At 50.5% G+C, this 18,340-nt stretch overlaps 1 protein-coding gene across 2 annotated transcripts in view; it reads right to left on the bottom strand.

Moving 5' to 3' along the window:
- The window catches only part of PRKCB (protein kinase C beta), a 129,399-nt gene that overhangs the window by 14,814 nt on the left and 96,245 nt on the right, over positions 1-18,340 (bottom strand). For both annotated transcript variants that reach the window (XM_055804309.1, XM_055804308.1), the window contains exons 11-16: positions 13,919-14,010; positions 12,917-12,979; positions 10,986-11,124; positions 7,404-7,484; positions 7,034-7,141; positions 350-490 (exon numbers count right to left, since the gene is read on the bottom strand). In XM_055804309.1, coding sequence (XP_055660284.1) covers positions 350-490; positions 7,034-7,141; positions 7,404-7,484; positions 10,986-11,124; positions 12,917-12,979; positions 13,919-14,010 — 624 coding nt within the window. The remainder of the gene's footprint in view (positions 1-349; positions 491-7,033; positions 7,142-7,403; positions 7,485-10,985; positions 11,125-12,916; positions 12,980-13,918; positions 14,011-18,340) is intronic.

The following is an 18,340-nucleotide window of genomic DNA, read 5'->3' as shown; positions in this document are numbered from 1 at the left end:
AGCTTAAGAAGAAGGGAGAAAGACACCAACAGAAACACCGACCCCGGGAAAACGAACAGACAGTATTGCAATGCAATTAAATCCGTGAGCTAAACATGTGGTGTTTCTACCCCTGCAAGCCAGAGCGAGACAAGGCATCCCAGAGTTATCCTCTCATGGCAGCGGTCTGACACGTGCCAGATCTGGGGAGACACGATCTTCTAAGCAGACAGAGAGGCAGTACCTCCATGCTGTGGGTAGGACAAGCAGCGCCCGCACATACATCTGTGTGCGTGCACCCACGAGCACGAGAGAACCGGCGCGTGGGAGAGCAGCAGGGGAGAAACACGCTTAACGCAGCCACACTTACAGCCTTTGGCTTGAAGGGAGGCTGGATCTCCTTGCGCTCCAGCTTATCCCAGTCGATGTAGCGGAAGAATGCGTGCTCCTTGATGTCCCGCTCCCCTTCTGGGCCGCATCCCAGTCTCTTGGCAGGGTGCTTGGTCATCAGCTTGGGGAGAGGAAGAGAAGAAACAGTCACTCAGAGGGTGTCCAGCTGCTTCCCAAAATGCCCATTTTGAGAAGTTCCCAGGATGCTGTGATGCCCGACTGGGCAGCCTGCACCACACGGCCGCTGCCCCAGGACACCCCGCATCAGGGTCTGCACCCCAAGAGGGGCTCCCATCTCCTCCACCGGCTTTTGGCACTCGGAGCAGAGAACAGAGGGAGGAGCCAGAGTGGCTCCAGGGACAGGGAAGGCTGCCTGGCTTACAACAGCAGACTAAAGCAGGTCACCGGTACATGAGCACTGGGTGGGATAAGCACATCCCCTTTTCCTCTGGGAATAAAATTGCTTCACCACGAAATACTGTCAGGGTGCCAGCAGAGCTCCCTGCATCGCTGCAGTCTCACCAGCCTGCTACAACGGGGGAGCAGGATGCATGCAAGTGTGCTTAGTGGTCCCTTTGCTTGGTAGCAAACTTCTCAGCATCTGCATAATTAATTTTAGAGGCCAGTGCCCATTTGAGATGAACAATCTGCCCTCAAAATCTTTCATTAGCCCTAGAAGCAGAACCCCCACTTCTCTGGAGCCATGGCAGCAGAGACAAGAGGCGAATTTCTAATGAAAGAGTCAATTTGGAGGAAAAAAAGCACAAACAGGCCATTAATGTTGTTTATCATCTAAACTTCTCTTCTCTGGCTCAATAAGAAAAGTGAAACGGGCCGCAGGAATTAAGGGCAGCTGTACAAACATTAATATCCTGGGGGTATTGTCTGAGCTGTGTTCAGAGATCTGATGGAGATTCCAAAGATTGCTAAGATGTTGATAAGCATGGAGAATATGAGCCGTACACCTGCAACAAAAGGGCTACTTTATTAAAAGCAGGGCACTTAAAACTGATCCCGGAGCTGTGCAGAGGTTGCAGCGAGCCTGACCACGTCCCCAGGGCCATGGGTCTGCGAGGGACCCCACCGTCCCCCCGTGAGCCCCCAGCAGGGACAGGGCACACCTGCAGCTCTGGGGAAGGTGCCAATGCTCCAGCAGCAGAGCACAGAACCCCCCCAGCCCCCTGCTGAGGCTGGCCCGCCCCTGAAAGAAAAGATTTTTCTAAGCAAGCATTTTCTGACAGAAACACATCAGCCCAAGCAGCCAGGCAGCCCGTCGTGCCGCAGGGAGTGAACGAGCCCCTGCCAGGTCCCCTGGGCAGAGCCCCCCTGCCCCAAGGGGTAAATGCTGTGACACCCACCAGCCCGGCCATCCACCACTGTGCAAAACGCTTGCTCAGGGAAGCTGATCTTTAAAAGTTACGCTACAACAGGGAGCTGAAAGCCAGGAAAAGCCTGCAAAAAACTACAAAACCCCCACTAACTAATAATCCAAACCCCAACAAACGTGAAGCGGGAGCGGAGCCACTAAGCACCCTGCTAGCAAACCGCACCTTCTCCATGGCAAGCCAGCGACGAAGGCAACTTGCGGCTGAAAGACCGACGGAGCGAGGCTTCCCGAAACCCACATCACCCCCTGCAAACAGCACGGACACATCAGGCTTCGCAAGCTGGACAAGTGGTTTTCCAGATGGTGAGACCTGCCTCTGCTCAGGGCAAGGACGTGACTGGCATCAGCACCGGTCTCCAGAGCCTGTCCCCATTTGATGAGACACGCTGGAGCCACTGCTGGAGAGGGAGGGCCACAGGGTGCCAGCAAAAACAAAAGCAAGACTTGAACTTGCTTTTATTTTTTAACTAATTAATTTTTTTCTAACTTGTTTTACCTTTTTTTTTTTTTTAAAATATACAGTTTCCCTTGGTATTGCGGCATGCAGCCCTTTACATAAAAAAAAAACCCAAAAATAAATCCCAGTGTAAGAAGCGTGGCCAGGTGGAAGATGTTAAGTATCTTGGCCTCAAACAAGCGTGGCAGCATCATGGGTGAGCAGGTGGGGCTGGATCTAGCGCACTGTCCCCTGCCAGGAGCGGAGAGCGGTGTCACCAGGTGCTGCTGGCAGCACGGGTGGGTGGCCCTGGCAGGCAGGGAGCCCACTGCCAGCTTACAGTCCCCCTGCTGCCGAGGCAGCACAGTGAGGCAGGTGACACGCCAGCCCCTCAGTGCTGCTTCCACATCTCCCTCGGCACACGGACAGGCGTCTGCCTGTGGTCCGGCTGCCCCGGTGAACCTCGCCACCCCTTGGCTCTCACATCCACCCCAGCTGAGTCAGGTTCAGCTGAACAAGAGGAACTTTGTGTCTCCTTGGCGGGCTCTGGACAGCCCCCCGACAATCAGTCCGGTCCCACTCAGCTGTGCTGAAGCAGGAGAATAAGCAGTGTCCTGTGACTCAGTCGGGTTTTCCTAAAGCAAGTCTCCAGTAACAACGCAAGAGCCTGAAACTTGCTAATAAACTGATTTAGTGATTTGTCGCACCAAATAGAATTGTAGAATCATTTAGGTTGAAAAGGACTTTTAAGATCATCAAGTCCAACCCTTAACCCAGCGCTGCCAAGGCCACCACTAACCATGTCCCTAAGCGCCACACCTGTGTGTTGTTTGAACACCCCAGGGGCGGTGACTCCAGCACCCCCTGGGCAGCCTGTTCCAGGGCTGCACAACCCTTGCGGGGAAGGAAGGTTTTCTAATATCCCATCTAAACAGCTTAGTTTGCATTCAGCAAACATGGAAAGAAATCTGTGCGTGGGTCCCTGCTGTTAACTGCTGATGCTGAACGTGCCGACACACTGTCAGCTTTTGCTGCTGGAGATCACACGGGGCAAGGCAGGAAAGCAGCTCTGTGCCTGCAGGTCTGGCAGGGTGATGGTGCCGGCCAGCAGCTGGCTGCTCGGTCCTCACGCCTCCCAGTCCAACTCCCGGCTCTAGCTGCCTCCCGGGGCCCAGCAAAGCTGCCGAGGCTGTGCCACACTGGGGGCACCCCCAGGAGAGCCTGATCCCCCCACACGCACCCAAGTGAGAATGGCTACAGCTCTGCTTGCATCTGCTGACTGTGCACATGCTTCTACACACACATTCCCCCACTAAATCCAGTCTCTCCTCTTACTAATTACCTTTTCCAGCCAGAGCCTAGCTTCCTACCTGCTGCCTTGTGCTGGGAACTGTTTTACACACACCCGTGCAGTACTGTGGTTAAACCCTTGCTTCCTCAGCATAACACAAACACACACCAAATTCAGAGCAGCTCAGCCAACTAATGAATCGTAAAAGATTTTCTACTTCATGTACCTGCCTGTAAAGCTGAACAGAGCTGTACTACAGTGCAGTTATTCAGTATTTTCAATATATGCATCCAGAAATTAAATTTTCTTGTTTTCCTATTGTGCTTTTATGCATGTGAGCATGAAGGCACCATCTGTTATTGATATATAGGACCCCATAAACATGCAGACTGATTCTCCTGGCTTACATAGGATAATCATTTAGCTTTGTTTGTATTAAACAGAAACAAGTTGATTTAATCCCCATACTAACACAGTGAAAACCCTTTGGGCTTCTGCAGATAAGGAAGGGTGCTTTAGACCAAATCACGCTTGATGTTTGCAGCTCAGATACAGGGAAGTCCAAGTCTGGACTCAACGGCTTTGCTAAACCACCACTTTATTTTTTGTCTCGGGAAGGCAAGCGGGTGCTGGGCTTCACCTAACAGCAGCCCATTCTGCACCACAAGGCACAGCGGATCCACATGATCTGTGTCCACATTTGATAAGACCCCACAGCTCACGGCGGCAGCCCCCGCCAGGCCTGTCCCCATCAGGGCACCAGCCCCTCTGCTGACCCAGCACACAGCCTGAGGACACTTCTGTGAGGCTCAGCCATGCCACCGCGGCAGCACATCCCAGCCCCAGCCCAACCACAGCCTGGCATTTCTGCCAGAGCCAGGAAAGCCCTTGGCACCCAGCCGTGCTCACCATGCATGGCCCCCAAACGCTCCCACCTTCCAGCCACCTTTTTCCTACCCACAGCCACCCAGGCATGGGCACTGCCGCTCCTGCGAGGGCTGCGGCACGGTGCTAAGCAGCTCATGTGCTTCTCTCAGGCAGTGCCATCAGCAGTAATACGACTCAAAATACCTGTAAACTTTACCGCAGAAAACATGCCATTTTATGTCTTTGCTACCAGGCAGAGATTAAAGAGGGAGCTTATACTCGCAGGCAATCTGTTCACCTGGAAAGGGCTGCTTTGCTCAGGCACAGTCAGACCCCTCCATATGGGACGGAAAACGGCTGATGGCTTGTGCCAGTGCCCACACACACATGCATGCTGCTCCATGGGTCTGAGCCGGGAGCCTGGCTCCTGACAACCGAGCCAGAGCTTGAGAGCCCAACGCCAAGCTACCTGCACCACAGACACCGCAGCTCCAGCATCAGCCTTCAGAAAAAAAAATCTGAGTTGATAGCAGAGGAGGGAAATGCTCCATTTGATCTGCTAATTGATACTGACTGTTGAGTCAAGGAGCTGTGTTCTGGTTAACTCTCTGTTTTGCTTCCCAGCCAACAACTGATTAACACTTGTTTCTTGGCTCAGGCCAATACAAGGCTTTCAGGATCAAATGCTTTTCATCTCTGAGCTGTGCAACAGTAAGTGACGACTGGCACCAGCACGCTGGAGCGAAACTGGGTGGGAACAACAAAATTGTTTTGGAGGGTATGGCAGTGAAATACCAAACTGTTCAGGTTCAAGAGCAGCTCCAGGTTTAAGAGCAGCAGCTTCTCCAACTGCTTGTTCTCTGGGCTGACCCAAGGCTGGGTTTGTGCCCTCCTGGAAGACCCACCACATACCAACACAAACAGCATGGCCTGGATGCCCCTGCAGTTAGTTGAGACATATTTCACTGTATTCCAGAGGAACATATGAATATTTTGCTTACTAATGGTTCTTAAATACCACGCATATTCTAATTAAACTTTCTGGTGTAGCAGTTTGGTGGCAGCAAAGAATGTCATGAGTTTTTTGGGTACTCCCCTGAAACAACAGTTGTACAAAGGGAACCACCACCTTGCTGCCAAAAAATACACAATTTATAAAGTACCGAGCCCTCCATACATGGATAAATATCCTCCCATGCAGCCTCACATTTTGAAAGTGAAAGAAGCCATTGCAGTACACCCAGCAAATGTTTCATCCACAGTCTCTTCTTGTCTGTTTACAGCATTCACATTTTGACTGATGCAACAGTAAATAAAGCCGACAGTGAGACTGGTCCCTGTTCCAGCCTCTGCTCTCTTGGGCACTGCGAGGAAAATGATGTTCAGCATCACCCAGCATCTTCCCTTCCTCCTGCCCAGCCAGGAACACAGTGGACTTTCCGTTACATCCCAACCAATGACAGCAAGAGGAATGAGGGACAGTGAGAAAGTTTGTGGAAATTCCCCCTTCAATCACCAGCGTTGTTTCTGAATTAAGGATGTGATTCTACTATGTTGTGCTGAAGGTGAGTGCCAGGTGGCCCGGACAGCATCCCCTCCCTGTGCCCGTTCCAGGCAGGAACACCTGCAGCAGACTTTCCCCACGGGCCAAGTGAATACTCCTCCTTCCCACAAGCTCTGAATCCTGGCAACACTGGGAAGAAGCTTTGAAATGCCACAGTGGGAGCATTAAGCACAAGATGTGTCATTTGCAGACAGAAACGTTATTTTGAAATATAGAATGTTTGGATATTGTAAATACTAACTATTAAAAGCAAACATTTTTAAAATTCCTACACAAACATATTTATAGCACTGTTTAACACTGGCTGGCTGAGATGAGGCTCAGTCCCAAGCAATAACCATACGCATAACAACATCAGGACCTAGCCAGCCTTTACTCATCACAACCCAAATTAATTCAGACTGCATTTAAGTCTTGCCTCAGCCCATTCCACAGAGAGCTCAGGACACTGGGCAACACAGAGCTTCGCTGGGAATTAAGAGATACGGTAATGAAAATACTGCCCCGACCCAACAGAGATGCACGCCAGCAGGGAACTTCAGGTGCCCCTAAAGGGCGACTCGCCGTCGCTAAATGGAACCCTCTGCAGGGAGAAGGCTTTGTGTCTGATCTTAGAAGAACTATTTAGAAATCACATTCATTTACTCTGAGCGTCGTTTTTCTTTTCAGGCAAAGATGCATAAAGCTCCCTTGTTGTCACCTACTGGGCAGCAGGGTCCCTGGGGAGATGCCCTCAGCACCCACATCCCAGCCAACATTCCAGTTTTCTCCTGACCTTCACCTTGAGCAAAGACAGCCCAGCTCTCAAGCCCTACCTGGATTTCTGCTCAGTGTAGTGTAACAGCACAGAGAGAATCTAGGCATTATTTTTAATTAGGTTTTGTACATACACACGAATTAGCACACGGTGTAGCTCTAGGGGCAAAGAGCACCAGAACACAACCGAGTTCTGTCAGATTACCCTGGCGCTGGGAGCCTGCAGTTGGGACCAGGGCGAGGGGGACGAGGAGAAGGTGGGACCCCCGGGCACGCAGGGCTGCACAGTGCGGAGCTGCACGGACAGCCCTGCGCCCACTGGCTGCACTGTCCTCCTGGCAGAGGATGCAGGCCAGCCCTTACCCCTTTGCAGATTGCCACTGCCTCCTTGGACATGGACTTGGGGTAGGCCACATTGTGCTCCATGATGGACTGGAAGAGCTCGTCTTCATCTTCACCCTCAAAGGGAGCCTAGAGCAAAACAAACAGAGGTTCAGTGCATTTCTCGATCTTCAAGTTTCCCTTTGCTAGTGTGACCATCAGCCACAAAACCAGCCCCGGCTGCACCATGCATCTCAGCATCGCGGTCCCCGGAGCTGCATCCATGGCTTCATCTCCAGCACAGATGAGACAGTGCCCTACCACGTGCCAGCAACAAAACAAATTACACATCAGCATATGCTCACAATGGAATTTAACACAATCCCATAGGAATCAATTAAAATTCAATTACCTGGCCAGCTAACATTTCGTAGAGCAGGACTCCAAATGCCCACCAATCCACAGACTTCCCATAAGGCTGATAAGCAATTATCTGAAAACAACACAAACAGCCGGATTACACTCCTATTTTTAACCTGTTGGCACAATGCAAACTCATTTCGAGCTGTAGTCCAGGTCAAAAGGACAAGGTTATTTACTGAGACACCAGTCCCCGAATGGTGGGAAATTACAATTATGAACAGAGCGCACGATAGGCAAAGAGTTCAGTAACTTAAAAAAAAAAATCTTCAGTCCTCAAACGTGCACTAAATATTAGAAAAAACCCAGAATATTCACTGTGATCTGAGACAGATTCATTCTGATTCAGATGAAACTTTAGCAGATTTGTTGTGCTCTTGCAGACTTGTCACAGCCAGGCACGTTGGAGCTGGAGCAGCAGCCGTTCTTGTTTTCCCTGATGCACTTTGGGATTATTTTTTTTTTTCCACTGACTTCAGTGCAGTTGCTTTGAAATAACAACAGAGTCTGTCCCTCTGCGGATGGTATGTGGCCCTTTAAAAAAGACTTGCAGCATATGGGTAGTCAAAACCCTCAGCATTCCAGGCTGCCAGTTTGCTTTCTATTATTTATTGCAGAACATCCTTCACAAAATAACCTAATAACCGACAGCCCTAGCCTCACCTGAGGAATATGGCTGCTTTGGAGTTCAGACATAACTTCAGGGTTGGTTGCTTTGTTTGCTTTAATTTTAAAATGTCAACATTTATTCTGGATAAGGCACCAAAACATGAATTTTTCTATTTTCCCATAACTTACTCTGCAAAATCTGAAATACCCTAGATTTCATAACGATCCGACACTGCAGCAAAGCCACCCAACTAATCCGCCTCCGTGGAGCAGCTGCCCTCACCTGCGTACACCAGTGTTTTGGGGTACCTAGAGCAGCACCCAACAAGGGGGTCCGTCCCTCACTAGCCAGACCCCACGTACAAACAAGACAAGCGGCTGGTGGAGAAACGGACCCAGTCCTGGGAGAGCCCTGTGGTACCTTCCCCCAGCGCCTCCGCTGCTCGGCTCCCTACGCCCCCCAGCTCCCTGCGACCCCCGGCTCAGGCGTGCAGCAAGATGCTGGGTCTGTGCCCTCAGCCATGGGCTGTTGACAGGAGCCAGCCCCTCTCCTTCCCCCCCTCCAGCTGGGGGGTCCCCCAGCCCTCCGGCACCCGGGCTGCCGTCATGCCTGAAAGGGAGCGGTGACAGGTCCAGCGCAGGGACCGCAGAAGGAGCCGGGTCCCGGGGGCACCTTTCTGCTTCCCAGTGTTGCTCAAGCTCCAGTTTAACTGCTTGGTTGCTGCTGACAGGCGTCACTTCAGCGTTCGGGGTTTGACAGGCCTTGGGCTTTGCCATCTGTTACTTAACGCCAAACAATTACACGATTTATTCAACCTAATTACAGAATCCTATTCTGCAAAGATTCCTATACTCAAGCACAAATGCAAATCGTATGCTAATCATGGGAGAACGTACACAAGAATTCAGCCCCAACAGCTCCGTGGCTGTGGGCAGATGTCGCAGCCTCAAGGGTCCTCATGTTCAGCCACCCCTGCCCTGGCAAAAGACCCCTGCAGTGTCCAGCAGGATCCAGCCAGGAGGTACCCCGAGATGCAGGTTGGGGGCTGTCACCCTACCTAAGCAGAGGTAAGTTTCATCCTGCAAAAGCATCAGCACCGAGGGACGATTAGAGAACAAGACCGATGCCAATCTCCTGTCCTGGTCCTGGTCCAGCCACACGGCCAAATGGGGTGATGTGACCCTGCCCACCTCCACACGCTGGGCCAGACCCTTCCCACCGAGGCCAGACACCGAGTCCCACCTCCGAAATTCCTCAGCTGCACCTACCTCAAGTCCCTCCTACTTGTCCTTCAGACAATTTACGAGTGCTCTGGGACATTTAGGTGTGAACTGTTTGCACCATTAAGGCCTTCAAAAGAAAACAGTACTTAGAAGAAATCCTTGCAGAAAAGCAGCTTCTGCAAATTGAAGTCAGGGGCTGCAGGCTGGGGAAGGTCACAGCCCAGCAGCTGAAGAACAGGCTTTGTTAGAGGAGGTTACACGCACAGGTCGTTCGCACTTGGTACCCGTCACCTTGGCACACAGGGCTCTGCCTTAGAATAGAAAAAGTCCTGAAAATGGGTCAAGCAAATCACAGGACATTTTTACCCTGTAGACATGTTGGCTTGAGAGCACTGCAGCTTCCTGATGGGAGGAAGCATGGCACGGCAGAAGGACCCTGGAGTGGAGCGACATGCAGGGACCTGGGCTCAGCCACCCAGCTGGAGGCCACGCCAGAACTGCAACCCCCCATCTCCATCCACACAATGCACACGTTCACTCTGAGACCCACTGGTAGCATGCTTTAACATCATTCCTGGGTACCGTAGTTACTTGCATCCTAATTTCCCATTTTTTTTTTCCTTTTGGGAAAAAAACCCCAACCCAGTATTAGAGCAAGGGAGAAGAAAATAAAGAGCTTAAGTGATAAGGCTCAGGCAAATACCAAGAGAACTGGTCATTTGTCCTGCTTTGAAAGAGTATTAATCACAGACAGTGACTGAGCTATGTACCAACAGAACACCAATATTAATCTTGGTAGGATGAGGATATGTAATATACATCTGAAAAAGTAATTAAAAACCTCTCTGGCTGCAGCAAAACACAACGTAGTTTAGCATACAAGCACGTCTAACTACGTCCTAGCAAACAGAGTCTCCTCTAAAATATTTAAATGAATAAATATTAATCTCGTCACTGAAAATTCAGCAGAGTGAAAAGGTTTGAGAGGGGTATTTTTATGTTAAGGGAACAGGCGTTTGAAAATAATTACCTATCTGAATTTCACAAGTCTGACATTAAATTGCACCCATATAGCACTTCATGTAAGTGTCATATGTGACTCCATCATGTAAGCAATAACCAAAGGCACAGTAACTTTGGTGTGATCTACAGCTGTGGATAGGGAGCCTCTCCTCATCAGCTACACAGCCCTTCGCTGCAAGCAACAAGCTGGAGAGATCTCAAGATTTCCACTTCACACGGAAACGCTATCCACTGGTAATTTTTCCCACCGGTCACGTTGTGCTGGAAGGGGCTGTCACACAGGGCAAGGAGCAAGCTCCTCCGGGGCTCATCTCTTCCAGGAGCAAGGAAGAATGCGAGGAGCAGCCCTTGGTGGGTTTGAGCGTGCCAAGGATTGGACAGGCATGGTGACACCAGTGGCACAGTCATGAGAAAAACACCCAGAGAGGGAAAACACAGTGCAGGGAGAGCAGCATGGAGGATTTGCTGTCCTTTGAGGCAGAAGCAGGGCACACACGCCACAGAGACAGAGCCAGCATCGCTGCTTCCTTAGAGGCAGCCTCGGGGTGGGGTGGGGCAGAGAGTACTGAGGGATGAACTTTCCAGGTTGACGATGAATTCACTAACGTCCCTGTTTCAATCAGAAAGCCGCCCAAAGCAAGGTCATCCCATGGAAAAGAGCATCAGGCACACTGCCAAAATGTGCACGGAGCATTTACTGCCTTTCTGCATCCCCTACCTCAGGCGCAATGTAGTCTGGAGTGCCGCAGAAGGTCTTGGTGGTCACCCCATCCCAGATGTTCTCCTTGCACATGCCAAAGTCTGCAATCTTTATGTGCCCCTCGCTATCCAGCATCACGTTGTCCAGCTTAAGGTCTCTACAAAGCAAAAGAAGAAGAATGACACAAGAGACGACAGCGAAGCCACCCAGCAAAGACAAATTTCCTGACTCCAGCTGCTCTCCTGCAAGTGAGCTCTGGCTTTGTCTCACACCCAGACTCTTTGTAGGATAACGTCTGGGGAAATGAGCAGATCTGTCAGAATGAAGTGTTTATTTTACTTTTAACCCACAGGAACACCATGCTGGGCAAATCACTTTCAAGTGTATGATGGAAAACACTCTCATCTAGCAGGAGGACAGATTTTTTTTTTTGCACCTATGAAAATCAAAGTGTACTTAAAGCTCACCAGCCACAAAGAAGTACCTACTCAGCAGAAGTCCCTGCATCACCAATGCTATACTGCCCCACTGAAATACACATCAACTGTCTTTCTTGGTGATCCTCATCCGCAGAGTATCTGTTAGTCACACCTAACCCCACAAGAGCTTTGCTCTTCAGCACAAATTGCAGACAGCTGCAGCTCTAGAGCTCCCAATCCAACTCCCAGCCCTGACCAGCCTCTCCAGAGGTGGGTGCTCCAGTCTGAAGGGCAGTTTTATAGCAAACACTCAGTATTTCAGGTGCAATTTCTACATTACCAGCCATGTAATTACCATGCAGTTCTGTGCTCGCTGCTGTTCCGGGCTTGTGTTCTGTACAGTAAAGCACTGCTCAAAGTCTCCATTGCAGTATCGGAGCACATTGGCAAGGCTTCCCCTGCCCAAAGGTGACATTAAGTCGCAAGGCAGGTGACAGAGCAGCACAGTGTGGCAGGCACAAGCTGTGCCCAGCTCCACACCTCACCCACAGGTGAAAAGCAAGCGCACATCGCTCTTGTGTCTTCCTTTTTGGGGGCCTGGCTGAAATACCCCGGTGGGAACAGCTGTGGGGCCATAAGGTGTGTGGGGCTTAATTTTAAGAGCCTAATAAAAGGAATAGTGTAATTTACAACTTGCTGTTTTTTAAGCCTGTTTTTTCCAGTAATTGTGTCAGCGCTTAGGATGCTGACAGGCCAAAGGATTCAACACAAGCCTGGATTCGGAGGAAGGAAGGAAGAAGGGGCACTGGGGACTGACAGACCTAGAATCTCTCTCTGTAGTGGCTGATGGCAAAAAAAACATCCCTCACATCAGGTTTGCTCCACTTCTTTCATCTTTGGAGCAGTCTTCAGCATCTCATAACTTCAGTAGCATGGCTGGCATTTCTTATTGCAAAGCAGTTAATGGTATCTGACACTCATTAAGATGCTCTGCTCTACCTTGGGCTCTGGGAATACTTCCGAGCAGCGGCACGCTAGTTTCAGTGCTTAACTGGTCTGGCACTTGGCATTGTGAAAAGAAGTTTTAGTGTCTGAACCAGAAGTGACAGACTTGCGCTGTAGATCTCAGAAAAAGCCACTCGTAAGTACTGACTCTAGTGTTTATGGTAAGAAAATCGCGCCCTGCAGCAAAATACATGGCTCAGAACTGGTCCATGCTGCCAGCGAGCATTTGTGTCATATGGAAAGAAATGCATGAAACAGAGGCAAGAGAGGAACCAAAGCTGCCTTCCTATAAAATGGGGACAAAGACAAGAACCTACGCAAAAACCAGTGACACTGTGAGGCTCCCAGCTCCATTCTGGGTGTGTGCACCCACCACACCCCACCTGCAGCAGGAGCAGGGAGGGGAGCCCCAGTGCTGTATGTAGAGCAGGGCTGCAGCAGCCCTGCAGAGCATTGCCGTCTTACATTGCTCTGGCTGTGCCGAGTTCTCGGGGGAAGAGAGGAAGGAGGAACTTGCTCACCTACCGATAAATGATGCCTTTGCTCTGCAGGAAGAAGAGGCCAATGGCTATTTCTGCTGCATAGAATCTGAAATGCAACATTTAAAAGGAAGATTGATAATTAAAGGAGATAAATCAAAATCAAAACCTGACTAACCCAATTGCAAAAAATGAAATGCATTGGGCATACATGACCAAAGGATAAAGACAGCTATAACATAAATATACCAGACAAGTATCACATGAGAACGACACAACCCACCCTTGGCTCACATCGGGCAGAGATGCGATCAGGTTGCTGTGGGCTAGCAGGGGGCTGTCACTTCTTGTTACACAGATTCTCATTAAGCAAGAGCTGGAATCTATGGCTGTTCATTACTGTGTGCTGGCAATGCGGCTTTAAAAGTTATCTGTCATCTCAGGGAGGCCACGGAAATAACATGCACTGCCACCGTTTTTTTTAAAGAATATTCTGGGTCTCCAAGGACTCTGCCAGAGTGCAAAGCACCAGTTCAAATGCACCTGGGCTCTGCCCACCGTTTGTGTTTTTTATTTAAGCATATGAAGGCTTTCACAAACACATTCTGCTCTGTCCAGATTACAGGGAGCAGCAGCCAAAAGCCACCAGTTAACACTCAGGCTGGCAACCTCAGCAGAGGAGCTAAAGACCCAACATCCCTCTTATATCCTGGGGAAGGGCACAGGGCAGCTGGCAGCACAGCAGCTGGGAGCTCACCTGCTGCTCCTGGTGTCTCCCAGGAAGCCTCCCTGCCTGCTGCTTTTATGAAGCTCGATTATTTACTGATCAACAAGCGCAGTGTATCCCAAAGGTGAGCTGGAGGCACCAGCATCCTTGGCACCAGGCAGAGAATCATCTCCTGATTCCTGTTGTTCATCCTTTCCCCCCTCCCTTTTTGCCCAGGATTTGCACCACAAAAGCCTGTGGCTTGGACCACATTTCCAGCTGTATCACGAAGGTCCACCAAATACCTACCCTGAAGGTGCCAACTAGGGCTACTAAACTTACACAGCATGTGGCTCTTTAAACCTCCCAACCTGCTGGATCTGGTACATTAAGTCCCCACCATTCACGTATTCCATCACAAAATACAAGCGATCCTAAAGGAAAAAAAAAAAAAAAAAGCAAACAATTAGCAGCAGAATTATTGTCACAGCACTATCAAAACTAGCCAGCTGCAACAAGGCTTTTACCATCCCACACCAGGTTAACTTCAGTAAGTAGTCCCTGCGCCTTGCCCCGGCATGGCCACCCATCCCCCACAAGGGTTCAACCGTTCATCTACTGTCCGTGCTGTTTTGTCATCTTCTTCAGGCCAGCCCACCCTTCTTCTTGCCTCTGCTGCATCTGGATTCTTTCTTTTCTGGGCTCTTCCAGCCAGCCTCTCCTCATCCTGGTCCTCTTCTTCTCCCAGGGCCTCTCCTTGTCTCTCCTCCATCCGGGGCACTCTCTCTCCTCCCTCTGCTTCTTCCAGGTCTCTCTTCATTGCCCACTCCTCTTCCATACACCCCTTAGAGCTATTTAACCGCTTAGCAGGAACCAGCCACAGCTCCATCTGATCCACATCAGCCAACACACACCCCTGAAGCCAGCCCACAGCTGTACATTATCAATGTTAATTAACCCAGCTTCATTCCTCCATAATTCCTCTACAAATTATTAGAGCAGGGAATCTGCAGGGCTCAGAAATAAAGACCAAGGCACTGGACAGCTCCAGTCGGTGTTTTTCATGCCAATACCATCATCACTGCCCTCCCCAAGGGGAGCTGGTGGAGCTCGTGTTCACACAGAGTCTGTAGGACCAGATGACCCCCAGAGGTCCCCTCGAACCCTGACCGTTCCATGATGTACTAACTCCTTGGCAACGCTCTGGGTTTAAGCTCTGCACCTTTGCAGATAGATCCAATGGAGAACACAGGTGGAGGAATTCCTAAGCCAGAAGTGTTTCACTTCCCATTAGTAGATGTGTCTGATCCTTCAATGAAGCCATTCTGCAGGTGTCCGACCCCGCAGCCCCTCGCTGGTACATCCCCAGGCACTGCACAGCTTCAGTTAGGAGATGCACAAAAGACGTGAGCGGTTCCTGCGGGGACCAGCCCCTGTGCACCAGCAGCGACCAGTACAACTTGGCCCAACACCAGGAGGGGTGGGCGACATTCCCAGCTCACCAGTCTCACCGTCCCCCCAGGAGCAGCCTGCAGCAATGCCAGGGATGCACATGCTTGCTGGGGACCCAGCAGCCCCGTCAAGCCGGGGGGCAGGAGCAGGCTGCATGCCCTCTCCTTGCTCCTCACAGCCTGGTCTAAGGGTGCACTTAATGTTACACATGGTTAATTAAGTGTTAAGAGTAGAACAAACAGGTCAATCAGTGACTTTGAACAAGTTAAAACACTTGCTAGCAGGTGCAATCGCAGCCATATGTAAGCACACACTGACTTTGCCTCTAATGTGTAAAACCCATTTTGCTTTCATTAAGACTCTCCAGATTAAAGCACCTCTCCTCTTCCACAGTGTGGCAGCCACATAGGTGCAGACCTAGGAAATTCCCAGGTAAGCTTCTGAAGCAGCATCTTTTCCTCTGCACCGCGCTGTTCCCACGGGAAGCCAAGCCACTTGCAGGGTGTACTGCCCCGGAGCCGCGGGGACCGCGGTCAGCTGGCGAGGGTGTTGAATGCACAGCGTGGCTCCTGCATTAATTGCTAGCATTAGTCCTGCTAGCCCAGTGCTGCAATGTTTGATAGAGATTTGGAAGTGTGGGCCATGATCAATGCTGAGGTGAGCCACAAGGCAAGAAACAAGATCCGAGCATTCCCACAAAGCTCAGATTAATAAAAAAAACAGCTGGACCTCATCATGCCACATCCCAATGAGAGCTCTAGCACAAGCCCTGCAAATTCTGAGAGGAAGAGGGAATTTGGGAAAGCAGGAGCTCCACACCACCACCACCTTTACCCTGGGGAATCTGTGCCCTTGAAACACTGTTTCCCTCTGATGTTTTACAGCCCTTTTTTTTTTCTTTTTTCAAATGGGAAATGGCTGTGAAACAAATCGTGCAAGACTGCCAAAAGCACCAACCTCAACCACTGCAGGACATTTCTCGCGGAGGGAGCAGCAATGGCTCTGGACCACGGGAGCGCATGCAGGAGTGGGACACAGGCTGCCATCCGAGTGGGTCTTCCCTGCCAGCAGACATCTGTGCTCCAACCCGCGTGCGTGTCAGTTATGGATGAGAACTGCAAAGCGCTGCATAACATCACACCTGAGTCACCCTTCTTACAACAAGCAACTTTCTACAGCCCTCAGAAGCCAGTCGTGGGGCCTCGAGGCACAGGAGCCCAGAGCCATCTCCAGGCTTGCCCCAGCCCAGGGGTGGAACGGCACAAAGGCTGGAGCACTTCCAGAGGTTCAGGCTGGCAGTATTACATAGGAGGTCATAGTATTTCCCATTCCTCCTTGCTTCCTTAAATAAACCTCATCCTGCTTTTAAGACAGTAAAGACAGGGAGCCCGGAAGATATGCAAATGTGAGTATTACCATAATAAGGGCTACAGAGTAACTCGGGTAATCAGCTCCTCCATCCCAGCACAGGGAAGCCAGGTGATGCACAGCCCACCCTGACAGCACAGCAGGCTCAACGGTAATTAAATATGGTACCAAAGGGGCAATCAGGCTGTGTAAAACATGTGGCACTGATGGGATGGGGAAGAGATTTTGGCTCGTCAGATGACTGGGAATTTCAGAGCACACCCGTCTGTACACGACTGCCTCTGCCAAGGTGTGGATCCAGTTCAGCAGGAAAGCACGGGGCAGGCAAAGTCACCTTCAGCAGCCACTGCCATGCTGCTCATCCTGTGACAGCAACTGGAAAGCAAAGCGATATTGTGCTCATTTGCAGCTGTTTCCTAAATATATCGATCAACTTCAAGAAGGAAGAATATTAAAAAGATGGTCTCTTGAAACAGCCAGCTGAGCTCTAAAAGCAGGATTTGAGCTTTCCTCATTTGGGTGGAGAAGAGAATGCTGGTGCTTCAGAGAAAAAAATGTCAGGAATAAAGCAGCCAGATGGCTGGCCAGCCTACAGGCTGGAAGAGAGGGATGGATATGGAAAGCTGTCCTGGCTCTTGTCTATGGCAGAAAAGGACGGGGTCTGTCCAAGCCTGGAGCATCCAAACTCGCGGATATGTAAATACCCCTGCAGAGACTTGCATGGAGCCGGTAAAACACACACACCCCCTTCCTGGGGCAGCCAAGACACAACCCCCAGGTCCCTCCAGTGCCCTCCTCCTTCTAATTAACCACTCATTTGGTCCATTTCCTGCCTGACTCCACACTGTGAACAAGAGCTGGAGCCAGGGCAACAGCCGAGTTCCCCATCCACCCGCTATTTATCATTTCTCAGTGTCACTGCTGCTGCTGTGCCCTTTGGTGCTGAGCCACTGAGTCAGCCGAGGCATGGCTCATAGGGGGACCCCCAGCCCACTCCCCTCCCAGGAGCCCAGGACCTTTTCAGGGCAGAGCACCCCAGCATCCCTCAGCAGGACCAGCACGGGGCTTCTCTCCGCCTTCAGACCCAGGCAGGAGCTCTTTCATTGCTCACCTTCAGTTTTTCTTTAAAATGCAGATTTAGGGCTTTTCTCTCTCCCACCAGTCTCTGAACTAACAGCCCCGGCTGAGAACTGTGCTCTGGACTGTGCTCCCAGAAATCGAAGTGCTTTGTGCCAGCATTTGATAATACACCCTGCTATACATTTTGATTACATTACAAATACGATTACTATTAAGCTACTATAGGTCTGCCAGGACTAATCCTGAGCTGACTCACTTCAGATGCCAGAGAGATGCTGTGTGAAATAGCTTCTCCTGCCACATTTTGATTACTGTGGTGCAAAGCTGGTCCACAGGCTTTAAATACACTGAATGTGTTTGGTAAATGAAATTTCTGGGATAATATTAAAATGTAATCCTCCTGGAAAGCATTGTCATCATTCTAAAGGACTCTGCCGATTCCCTCTCCCTGCTCCTGCCGACGCGTACCTGGATGTTTTCATTCACAAGTTGCTTGACGGTGGGGCAGAGATTGCTTTAAGGGTCCCCTGTCCCCTTCCCCACTCCCCCTCCCCACTTCTGCTTTGTACAAGCACAGTCGCACGCCCGTTTCAAACTGGATTTCCTGCGGTTTGTATTAGGTTTCACTCTCTGCGCAGGTGTTTGATCACAAGAATGAATCCCGAGAAAAAGCGCAGCACTTTGCTATCGAATCATAACGGACCTCACGGGCTGGTGGGCCACCTGAGGGGCTGGGAAATCGTGTCTAACACCATCAACAGCTCCCTGATGAAAAAATCTCAGGGGTGCAGAGACTGTACGTTACCGCCTCCGGTTTAACACACACACAGTTTGTTCACAGAGGCACTTTTGCAAGCAAATTGG

This window comes from Falco peregrinus, chromosome 5 (assembly GCF_023634155.1).
Source record: "Falco peregrinus isolate bFalPer1 chromosome 5, bFalPer1.pri, whole genome shotgun sequence".
Classification (NCBI taxonomy): Eukaryota; Metazoa; Chordata; class Aves; order Falconiformes; family Falconidae; genus Falco; species Falco peregrinus.
The sequence above is the reverse complement of the archived record's forward strand: the minus strand, read 5'-3'. Positions and strand labels throughout refer to the sequence as shown.